At 42.2% G+C, this 12,555-nt stretch overlaps 1 protein-coding gene across 1 annotated transcript in view; it reads right to left on the bottom strand.

The window, feature by feature from the left end:
• DENND11 (DENN domain containing 11) overlaps positions 1–7,451 on the bottom strand; it is a 31,899-nt gene extending 24,448 nt beyond the window's left edge. The window contains exon 1 of the mRNA XM_014074934.2: positions 7,183–7,451. Coding sequence (XP_013930409.1) covers positions 7,183–7,441 — 259 coding nt within the window. The 5' untranslated portion in view covers positions 7,442–7,451. The remainder of the gene's footprint in view (positions 1–7,182) is intronic.
• Between the last annotated feature and the right edge of the window lie 5,104 nt (positions 7,452–12,555).

The following is a 12,555-nucleotide window of genomic DNA, read 5'->3' as shown; positions in this document are numbered from 1 at the left end:
ATCTGCATATCTAAGGTTGTTGATATTTCTCCCACCAATCTTAATTCCAACTTTTGATTCATCTAGCCCCACCTTTCTCATGATGTGCTCTGCATATAAGTTAAATAGGCAGGGTGACAGTATACAGCCTTGCCGGACTCCTTTCCCAATTTTGAACCAATCAGTAGTTCCATGTCCAGATCCGGCCCGCAGGCCTTGAGTTTGACACCCCCGATCTAGATCCACATTGTGGAACATTTGTAGTTTTATTGCACAAGAAAGATTCTGAAGTATCTTTGCTTTGCATATCCTCCAAATAAAATGGTGCTGGAATCCATTTTTTTCAGTGGGGTCCAGCGAAGTGCATTTTCACAAAAAAGATATTGGTGATTCGTACGGCATATGTTTGTAAAACAGAAAGTGACTAATGTGTGGTTTCCGCATGACTTTCAATGAAATGAAATAGGAGAACTTAAACTACAAATTTGCCGTCAGGGAGAATTAGCAAAACAACTTTCATGGGAAGGAAGTCTGAAATTGCCCTGGGCCGTCTCTTATCCAAGAATCAGCAAAAAGCACAAGCAATAGGGAAGAATGATGCCCCTGGTAAATAATAAAAAGTAATAATGAAATTCAGTATCTTTTATTTTATTGGATGTAAAGTACAGGTAGTTCAGTTCACTTAGTGACTGTTCAAAGTTACAATGGCACTGGAAAAAAGTGACTTATGACCATTTATCACACTTACGACCATTGTTGCATCCCCATGGTCATGTGATTTACATTGCGATGTTTGACAGCTGACTCATATTTATGACGGTTGCAGTGTCCTGGGGTCATGTGATCACCTTTTGCAACCTTCTGACAAGCAGGTTAAGATTCACTTAGCAACTGTGTTAGTAATATAACAACTGTTGTGATTCCTTTAACAAAGATGGCAAGAAAAGTTGTAAAATGGGGGAGAACTCACTTTAAAAATTTCTCACTTTGCAACATACATTTTGGGTTCAATTATGGCTGTAAGTTGAGGACTACCTCTATTTTAAATTGTCCTTTTGTTGTTAAGTTTAAATCTTGAACATTTTTTAATTACGTCCTTGTGTTTTTACAATACATTCTTATTTTTGTATCTGGGTGGCTCTAACCCTTGGCTATTCATACAATAGGGAGGAGAGATCTAGTATAAAATACACATTTTCCTGTAGGTTGTATCAGTCATGTGATAGGCACTCAAATAGGCACACTTAGCAAATCTATCTACATTTATTATTAATCAGGAAAATCTCTCAAGTGTTAGTTCTTTTAAGCATTCATTTATTCTACTGCTTTGTGGAGCTGCCAAAAATTACAATTGTAGGCAACACACTTCAAAGTCTTTTCCTGTCCTTAATATTTGGTACTATATCTCCTTCATCTTTTTTCTTATCTTTTTCCTCAGATCTCCCCTTTTTGATCATACCTGTGTTACCAACTCTTTCTCCTCTTCTTTTGCTAAAACCTGAGCCTATTTGTGCTTATCTGGATATATATTTTCTTTCACTTTCCTTCCATCTTTCAAACTATGTGGGTAAACTGGAATCAAGCCATCACAGCCTCAGAAGTGATGCTTCATTCCCTCATCAATCTCTGCTGTAGCCACAGAGGAGTGCTTGAAAACTTCTCAGAGGGCAAGGTGTTCTGAAACAAGCCTTGATTTCCCAGAATGAACAGTATCTAAAGCTCATTCAAGGGTTTTGTAGCCAATGGGAAGAGCAGTGAAGCCATGCCATTCAAGTTTGTCCCAGAGAACTGAGTCCAAAAGTATGCTTAGGCTTGGTTCCCCAAGCAACTTTCACTCATAAAGGTCAACACAACTTAAGCTTCCTGGCATGGACAGGAGAAAGCATCAAAAATCAAAAACTATGTTGGTTAGTTACCCAAACCTACATCTGTAGACTTCGCTAGTATCTGCATTCTTTTTAATGGCCTTTGTGTCTTAACAGCGGCCTTGGTCACCATAGGTGGGCAGGAATTTCAATCAATCAGAATAGTACTGGAAGGGATCTTGGATGTCTTCAACTCCAGCCTCCTGTTCAAGCAGGAGATCCTATACCAGTGGTCTCCAACCTTGGCAACTTTAAGACCTGTGGACTTCAACTTTGCTGGCTGAGGAACTCTGGGAGTTGAAGTCCACAGGTCTTAAAGTTGCCAAGGTTGGAGACCACTGGCCTATACGATTTCAGACAGGTGGCTGTTCAATCCTTGCTTAAAAACCTCCAGGGATAAAGCACCTACAACATCTGAAGGCAAGCTGTTCCACTGGTTAATTGTCCTCACTGTCAGGAAATTTCTCCTTAATTCCAGGTTGCCTCTCTCTCCTTGATTAGTTGTCATCCTTTTCCCTCTGGTGCTTTGGAAGAATAGGCTGACTCCCTCCTCTTTGTGGCAGCCCCTCAGATACTGGAATGCCTCTAGATTCTGTAGCCTCCCGATAACCTTCCTCTAACTTCATCCAAGTTTGTCCCTTTTCTTTTCGAATGGACTCCCGTTTTTCTGGCATGCACTTGACTTTTTTTGTCATGAAAGAAGGAAAAAATCTTGACTTACTACCAAACAATAGCACTGCTCATGAAAGGACAAAGTGGCCTGTCCCCTTTGATAGAAATAATCCTCCAGAAGTTAAGTAGCTAAATTTCCACACAGTCCATGGCTTAAATTCTCATGTGGAGGGAATGGAAAGAATGCTTATCACTAGCCTCATAGCAATATATATTTATTGTCCAGGTTGCAACTTTGGTTGCAACTTATTTTAAAAGATGCTTGAAATGCAAATATCACCTGAGACAATGACCCCTATCAGCTCCTTCCAAATTGGAGGGGGTTTGGAGCATTCTGAAAATAACTTTTATTACCACCATACAGCAATCACTCAGACATTGTCAAACCGCAACTACAGAAGCATGGGAACCAACATTTCCACGGCAAAATATAGAAATCACAAACTCATTTACTACAGGTTTCATCATCAGAGCCGAGGTGGCGCAGTGGTTAGGGTGCAGTACTGCAGGCCACTTCAGCTGACTGCTAACTGCAATTCGGCGGTTCTAATCTCACCGGCTCAAGGTTGACTCAGCCTTCCATCCTTCCAAGGTGGGTGAAATGAGGACCCAGACTGTGGGGGCGATATGCTGACTTTGTAAACCGCTTAGAGAGGGCTGAAAGCCCTATGAAGCGGTATATAAGTCTAACTGCTATTGCTATTGCTATTGCTATTATCATATTTCTGGAACAGACATGCCATTTGAGAAATTGCAAAGCCGAGTGCTCTTAAAGCAACGTTTCTCAACCTTGGCCTATCTGAAGATGCATGGACTTCAACTCCCAGAATTCCCCAGCAGGTTGGTAGGCCAAGGTTGAGAAACACTGTCTTAAAGTGAAGTGTTTATTACTAATCTTCTGATCACCAAGAAAATCCATTCAACTACTTTCCAAATGAGGTGAGTGGAAGACAACACGTTTGATATATGGCGATTTCCTTGAATGACTTCATAAATAAATGAAAGAACATTCAAAAGCCTAAGATGATCTACTTAGTGGTAAGTATCTCCTGTAAGGCTATTATGCAAATCCATTCATTTTAATAACCATCTAATTCAGCAATGGGAAGATACTGCTACTCTAGTGGTTAGGAATGCTTTACATTTAGGGGAGGGCGAAAAGTGATAATGGTTCTGATGACCATTCAAACCAACATGTGGGCAGGACCATGATTTTTGGGAGGGAGGGGGGAGGGGAATTTTTCCACTGAAAAATTCTTTTTAATTTTTTAATGTAATATTTAAGCTTGGAACTACTTTTGGCCAATATCCTGTCTTGAAATAGCAGAAAAGGTGTGCCAGCATTTTTTGGAGCTGTGGTCAAAGAGGTCTGGAAAAAGTTTATCTAACTTTAGCCTATACAGGTAGTCCTCAACTTACAACCACAATTGAGCCAAAGATGTATGTTGCTAAGTGAGAAATTTGTTAAGTGAGTTTTGCCTCATTTTACAACTTTCCTTGCTTCCTATTATTAAGTGAGTCGCTGCAGTTGTTAAATTACTAACACAGTTGTTAAGTGAATCTGACTTTCCCATTGACTTTAGAATAGAATAGAATAACAGAGTTGGAAGGGACCTTGGAGGTCTTCTAGTCCAACCCCCTGCCTAGGCAGGAAACCCTACACCACTTCAGACAAATGGTTATCCAACATCTTAAAAACTTCCAATGTTGGAGCATTCACAACTTCTAGAGGCAAGTTGTTCCACTGATTAATTGTTCTAACTGTCAGGAAATTTCTCCTCAGTTCTAAGTTGCTTCTCTCCTTCATTAGTTTCCACCCATTGCTTCTTGTTCTACCCTCAGGTGCTTTGGAGAATAGTTTGACTCCCTCTTCTTTGTGGCAGCCCCTGAGATATTGGAACACTGCTATCATGTCTCCCCTAGTCCTTCTTTTCATTCATCTAGACATACCCAGTTCCTACAACTGTTCCTCATATGTCCAATCCCCTAATCATCTTTGTTGCTCTTCTCTTCACTCTTTCTAGGCCACAAAAGATAAGCACATGACCCCAGGATACTGCAACCATTATAAATATGAACCAGCTGCCAAGTATTTGAATATAAATCACATGATGAGGGAGTTATGCTCCTATGGTGAAAAATGGTCATGTCACTTTTTTCAGTGCTGTTGTAACTTTGGTCACTAAATGAACTGTTGTAAGTCAAGGACTACCTGTATGAAGGGCTTTTTAAAATGATGGTGTCATTCACCATTGGCCATATATGTTAGCAAAGAGCGTTAATTGCAACTGGGAATCTATAGTCCTGCTCACACAAGAAAAGGAAGTATATTTAGATGTTCCAAAGAACAGCAAATACAAAAAAAAAAGGGTTACATCACTCAAATATTGCAATAATGATGACTTAATTCTTACAAGGAAACCACAGGTAACTTTACCCAGAACCTGTTTTAGAACTGAAAGCTCATTTCAGGAACATAGGAAGCAGATTGTGTGTGTGTGTGTGTGTGTGTGTGTGTGTGTGTGTGTGTGTACACATACACATCTTGACTGTTCCACAATACTTTCTACATGGTGCAATGTTCATATGCATGTAACACAGGGCAAGACTTTGATCGTGTGAGTCATTCATTCACACACACACACACCTGCAGATACTCTTGCTTCTGGATGCCTGTATAATTGTCACTGAATGATTCAGTGTAATGTGATATCTACGGTTGGCATCTGAGGGCATGGTATATTGCCAATAGCATCATTATGACTGAGGCAGTCCTGAAATAAAAGTTTCTGGATACACAGGATATTTTTTTTCTTCAGTGAGGAATCTTCCTGACTGATCTTTAGACTGCTAGAGGATAAGGAGCAAAACATCCCAATCAGCTGCTTTCTGTGATCTGTGAACATCACACCAAGCCCTCACTTGTGTACACATTACACAAGGGTCCCTATTTCCATAGGACGGTAAAGTCCATAGAATGGCTGCAAAGGTAACACAGATTCCAAAAGGATCATGATTTATCCTTCATGTAGCCTATTGGAACACTTAAACCAACTAGGAATCAAAAGATGAATTTGTCACCCAAGCCAAGGTTCCTGGCTTGTTCCTATTCAAGTCGAGACCACAAACCAGGGGATTGTTCTTGCTATATAGTTCTTGACTTGTTCAGCAAAAATAGGGCAGAAGTCACTGCCTGACTATCACAGCAGCTGAAGGGGAAAATATTGGAAAGGGGGGGGGGGTCGTGTCTTTTCCTTTCTTTCTGTGAATAAAGTATTTTCTATATATGAACAGAGTTCCTAAAACTGGGAGGTTGGAAAGGAACAAGAACAACAGATGTGCTGCAATTTGTACACATGTTATTGTACAAGATTTATTCTACTGCAAGGATAGAAAGCGATTAAGGAATTATGATGAGATGTTAGTGATTTTCCAGAAGACTGATTCCCAATATTTTATCACTGGCTGCAACGTAAGGTTCCCATCCACCCCATGAAGCTGCATAAGAAAATAAAAAAGGGTATGGATGGAACCACAAGCAAACCACCAAAGTCCACAGCAGTTCAGGAAACCAAATTCCTAGGCTTGAAATACATATATATGATTTTTCTAGGTTCTGCATTGTGTGGAAAACCTTCAAAGACTCTCAAGAAGCATTGCCCTCTTCATTTGAAGGTGATAGAATATGGATAAAGTCAAGCTTCCCACCATTCTCTGAGGCAACTAGCAACTGAACACAAATGCCCTATTCTTTAACTCTGTGTCCAATATGTATGTTCATATCCATTGGTCTGAGTCTGCTGATGGATCTCAAGATTAAAAACAAAACAGGCTGGGCAGATCCCGGCATCTACTCATTCCTGAATAACCTCTCCCCCTCCCCCTTCCCCATTAAAAACAGTCAAGTGTAAGAGGAGGAAAAAAGAAGGAAAATAAGGAGGATGGAACAACACGAGGCCTAAAATTGTGTGTGTGTGTTTACATCATGTCCAAAAATGCTCTCTTCCAAGACACTTAATCTCACCCATGTGCAGGCCATGTATAGGGAACAAACCTGCAATTTTGGTTCAAAAGCAACTGCTAAGCTCCCGTCTTCTGGTGGGCTAAATAAGTTGTGGGAAAGTCCTGAGTTTCAATAGCGAATGCATCCAAAATAAGGAAGAAATGATCTCTTTGTTGCAAGCAGTTCTAAAACCATTCAGCAATGAAGCCATCTACTACCCCGAACATTTCCCTCCAGGCATAGAAGCTGGAAACGTATATGCACCAAAACGTATTTTCAATCCTAGGTACCCCAGGCAGAAGCTGCTGGAGACACCCATGGTGTCTCTTGGGGGGGGGGGGAGAGTCAAAGATAGCTTATCGCACATTAATCCCCCCCCAAAAAGGCTCAAACAGAAAGAAATTGATGGGGAGGGAAGATAGAGCCGCACTCTGGACATGGTCAGAAAGACTTGGTTTTGGTGACCTGGACATCTGAACTCCCGAGAAGAAAGGACTCTGGTGCAAATCCCCGAATGCTGCCAGAGAGAGTAAGCCATCCTTTAGCTGCAATTCTAGGTCGCCCAGGGGGTGAAGGGATCCTTCATCCTCCCCCCACCCCCCCTCCCCGCGAAGGGAGACCCAGCTTCCCATCCTCAGCTTGACTGCCAGCTGCCCAGCTTACCCGTGCGGGGGTCAAAAGTGACCACGAAGACTGCCAAGATCTGGTCTTCCTCTACCTGCGCCGGTTCCTGCTCCTGGAGTCGCCTCCCGGGACTGGCTCCCAACGGCTCCCCCTTGCCGCTTCGGCTCCTCCAAGCCGAGGAGGAGATGGTGGAGGAGCGGCAGCCCCCCCAGGTGCCGGGTTCCCCGGGCTCCGGTAACGTAACGGCCGGGCCCTCGGCCCAGAAGAGGAGCGGCGCGTCGTCGGCTTGCTCCACCATGGCCGGCCAGCTGCGGCGCGCGGAGGTGAAGGGCGGCGCTTGAGCGAGCCTCCGCGATCGCTCGATCTCCGCCTTCCCCCCGTCACCGGCTGCCTGGCTGGGTTCCCCCGGCAGAGCCGCCAAGGAGAAACCGACAGGCCTGGCTTGGAGAAGGATCCCCGGCGCCCCGATCCTTTGTGCTGGCGGGCGCAAGGCCGGAGCGAACCTGGAAGGTGGAGCCCGAGGCTTTGCATGGCTTTAATGGGAACTGGACTGGATCCGGCTGTCGAATAGAAGCGCATAAAGAATTGCAGCTGGATGGAAAGCCGGATCCTACTCAAGCTTCGGCTAGAAGTCAATCTCACTTCGGCTAAAAACAACCACAGAATTTAAAGCTTTACGCGCATTGAACGGCAGTCCGCTCAGTAGCATTGAATTTCACAAGAGTCCCCTTATCCCTTAAGGCCACCGTTTAAAAAAAAAACGTGCAGGGGTGCATATTCATGAAAGCAGGGGAATGTTATTTCTGAGTATTATGGCGTTTATAGTTTTGTCGGTGCATTTCCTCGGACTTGGAGACCCAGATCTGGATTGCAACGCTTCCGACGACCAGTAGATGGGGCCTATGGGATCTGCATGCAGAGTTTTGCAACGTACACCAAGGAGATTTATTTTATTTTTTTAATCAAAATCCATCTCTGACATGGGCCAGAGGGCGATTTGCTGGGCACTTTGGTTCAGCGTCTTTAAATGTGATTAAATCATAGGGTTTGCATAATAACTTCAAACTAACCACACAGCCTCGGTTTTCTAACATCAGCCACCAAAAGTATTTGCCAAATTAAAATTAAGCCAGCTTGACAAGTCACCTGAAGAAAATAGGTAGCAAAAGCACTTACACCACTTCACTGCTTTCAAGCCCTCTCTAAGCAATTTACAGAGTGAGCATATCCTCATTTTACTGACCTCAGAAAGATGGAAGGCTGAGTCAACCTTGAGCCTGGTGAGATTCGAACTGCCAAATTGCATAGTGAAAAAGGAGTCTAAATTGTACTAAAAGAACCAAAATGCCATCAGCTGACTGATTCACACCTATCCTAAATTAGGTTAGCTAACTTGGTTTATTGAATAATCTTTTCACCAGGCTTGGGTTCACATAGAATTTTAAATTATAAATCATTTACAAGCCATTATGGCCAAGTTCCACATAATACACTAAAACCACATTATGATTGTAACATAGTAAGCAGGGGCTTTAAGGATTAGAGGCCTCTTTATCATGTACCTACTTCAGTGTTTCTCAACCTTGGCGACTTTAAGTCCTGTGAACTTCAACTCCCAGAATCTAGAATTCTAGAAGTTGAAGTCCACAGGACTTAAAGTTGCCAAGGTTGAGAAACACTGACCGACTTATTATGTAATATGTTTGACAGTTCTGTGTCATATACCACCTCCTTCAAAATGATTCTGGTGTTGGATATGAATAATACCAACCTTGAATATCCCTGTACATTAAAACAACTCACACACAGTATTCTTGTAAGATGGGAAAACGACAAATAAGAAAAATAATTGCATGTCAATAACATACTAAGGAACATAACCAACACACATTTGTCTCCTATTTTGCCTCTCATATTTAGAATTATAAGCCTGTGTGTCTGAAAACAAGCCATATTAAGCAAAGCAGCAATCTTGTCAGCCACAAGCTCTGTTTGACTATTATCCAATTTTTTGGGGGGGGGGGGAAATGTACAAGATTTGGCTCAGACAAGTGAGAAACTACACTTCGTATGGAGCTTTTTGTTAAACACAAAATGAAACTTTTTTTTTGTTTGGCTGGTGATATGAAATTAGAGAAAAATGGTTTGCAATACTGGAGTAAAAATACCAGTTCAGTTGGAGTATTAACTAAGTCCCTTTTTTTTTTTTTGCATGTGAAAGAAGTTAGCACCCACCTCTATACTACAAAAATGAAATATCCTAAGACCGTGATGGAAAACCTATGGCACGTGTGTCACAGGTGGCACCAGGAGCCACTTGTTAGGGCACACGAGGAATTGCCCTGTCAGCTCCAGCGCGCATGCATGCGCTGGCCAGCGGACTTCGGCCTTCTTTTTCCATCATATTTTGGAACAGATTTCCGGTTTGCCCATAGGGCCATTTTTCGCCCTCTGGAGTCATGTGGTCATGCACGTGGGGCGTGCATGCATGCGTGCGGAGGGTCACGCGTATTGCATGGGTGTGGGCATGCCCGCACACGAACCCTGCCCCCCTGCGCTCCGCTCGCTTTTAGCACCCAATGGGAAAAAGGTTAGCCATCACTGTCCTAGGAAATATTAAAAAGGCAGTATATTATATTTCCCTGGATGAGAAATGGAGAAACATGTATTAAAGACAAAGCAGCTTCCTACAGCTCCCTGCCTTCAGCTCCATGGTGATGGGATTAAGGCATGGCCCTCAGGACATGATAGGATGAGCAGTCTACCCATCTAGCAATAGATCTCACCACATGGCACCTGGGGAGATTGCATCACTCAAGCCTGGGACACAAACAACCTACATAATTAGCTAAGACCCCACCCCTGGGAGTCTGACAGCCAATGGGATACATTTTTTTGGACAGGAACAGGAAACCCTAAGGTGGGGCCCAAGAGAGGGTATAAAACTCAGGCTCTCAGACCCCCTCTTTTTCCCCAGGACCAGTGGTGGGTTTCAAAACTGTTTGGAACCTACTCTGTGGGTGTGGCCTCCTTTGTGGGAATGGCTTGCTGGCCATGTGACCTGGTTGGAGTGGCTTGCCGGCCATGTGTTTTCTTTCTTTTTCTCTCTCTCTCTCTTCCTTTTGTCTCTGTCCCTTTTTTCTTTTTTTCTTTCATCTCTCACTTTTTTCTTTCTTTTTTCTTTTTTTATTTATTTATTTCTTCCTTTCTTTCTCTTTCTCTCTCTCTCTCTCTCTCTCTCTCTCTCTCTCTCTCTCTCTCTCTCTCTCTCTCTCTCTGTGTGTGTCAGCCTGTCTGTGTGTGTGTGTGTGTGCGCGCGCGGCAGTGGTGTGTTTCAATTTTTTTTGGAAAATCTTCTGTAGGTGTAGCCTGCTTTCTGGGTCCACTGGTGGAACCTCTTCTAACCAGTTCGGTAGATTTGACGAACCGATTCTACCGAATAGGTGCAAACTGGTAGGAACCCACCTCTGCCCAGGACCTCAAACCATGTGGTCCTGTCCACCGTCAATAAACTTTCTTTCCAAGCAACTTCCATGAATCCAGTGTCTTTTTCCCCACTTGAAACTGAACCCAGAAGGACGTTTCTTCCAATACATGTTGATACAATATTAATCTTTTCATCACTGGGCTATCAGTTTCCAAACTGAAGCAATAAGGCATATATATTTGATTATTATTTCTATCCCATCTTCGTTATTTTTTACAAATAATTTAAGGCAGTGAACGTATCCAACACACCTTCCTTCTCCTATTTCCCCTGCAACCCTGCGAGGTGAGTTGGGCTGAGAGTGAGTGACTGGTCCAAGGGTCAACCAGTCAGCTTTCATGGTTAAAGCAGAAGTAGAACTCATGGTCTCCCATTTTCTAACTTGCTGCTTACCCACTAGACCAAACTGGCTCCCTTTTCTTTTCTTTTTTCTATCATCCTTCCAGTGTTTTTAATAAATAGTGAACACTGGTCACTGTATTTCAGACTTGGCGACTTGAAGTTGTGTGGACTTCAACTCCCAGGATTCTCCAGCCAGCATGCTGGCTGAAGAATCCTGGGAGTTGAAGTCCACATATCTTCAAGCTGCCAAGTTTACAAAACTCTAATCTCTAGCATACATTGGTCCTTTTCATGGCTACAGTTTTCATGTTTCAGACTGAAATCTCTCCCAAATTTTACCTGAAAATGCAAAGTCTCAATCACTTGCTAGATAGAAGGATCTAGCTGACTTGGGCTTATCTCAAAAACTTAAGCAGACATGAACCTAGTTAGAATTGAATCAGAAAATTGTTGATAGTAAAAGATATTTTGGAAGCAGGCGGTGGCAAATTAGTTCCAAACTAAGACTCCCTTCCCCAGAGCTGCAGTTCAGTGATCTGTGTTTTGTTTAAAGGTATCCTAATCTTGCTTAAGAGCCATCAACTCATCTTGCAATACCATTTAATTCTGAATGACTCACAGAACAATGCAAGTTTTTACAGAATTACCTTAGAGTGAATATGCAGGAAGTGATGTTTGTAAACTCCTCCAGCACAATCCATAAGGCCCAATGAATGGTTTTAACAGGAAGTTCAAGGATAAGTTTGAACAGATGCTACTGTGCTTCAGTACCAGTTGAGTTGCTGTAACTTCTGTTTGGGTACTGAATACATTTTTCGTAAAAGGGTTGGGAGTAAGGCAATATTTGCTAGCTGGTTTATGTTTTTGTATCTGCAGAAACCCTTTCTTCTCTGACTGGAAGGCTATATAAAAGAGACATTATGTACAACCTTTCTTTAATTTACTTATATATCAGCTGGCTGACTTAAGTCTTATGTGACAAGTGTGTGCCTCAAATGAGTGCATACCTTATTCCATTCATGCTTACCTGAAAATGTGCTGTAGAGTACTGAATTGAATGGGGTTATTTCCTTTTTAGCATACACAGCATGTTAGTTTAATACAATATTGTGCCATAATTTCACTGAAAAATAGCAGTCTATCTTTTTTTTAAAGGCTATTTACCCTCAGATAGTGTTAATTTTAATCTGAATGTAAAATAAGACTGGAAAAATAAGACTTAAAAAGACTGCCTTTTTAAAATGGTGCTCTCTACATAAAGTTTGCCTCTGAACAGCTAGCAGTAGTTATCTGATTAGGAACAAATCAAGACACTTTACAATAAAGGTTAATCAAGCCCTTGAGAGAAGAGACTAAAAACTTTTTAAAGAATTGGGCTTGATTTGAAGAAACAAACTCATCATCTAGGATGCAAGCCTGGCATATCTAATTTCAGGATTGTGAGGGTTGCTATGCAGAGTTCATATCCTTTTGTGAAATACTTTCTGGGTGAATTCACACATGTTAAATCTTAAGGTGGTTTGGGAATCTAACTTTGAATTCTGCAGCCATTTTGTTTCAATCCAGTTGCCTGAGAGTTTAAT

The sequence above is a fragment of the Thamnophis sirtalis genome, unplaced genomic scaffold (assembly GCF_051295495.1).
Source record: "Thamnophis sirtalis isolate CommonGarterSnake01/CBP01778 unplaced genomic scaffold, rThaSir2_p1.2 scaffold_9, whole genome shotgun sequence".
Taxonomy (NCBI): Eukaryota; Metazoa; Chordata; class Lepidosauria; order Squamata; family Natricidae; genus Thamnophis; species Thamnophis sirtalis.
Note: the sequence above shows the minus strand (reverse complement) of the source record. Positions and strands in the feature narration are given on the sequence as shown.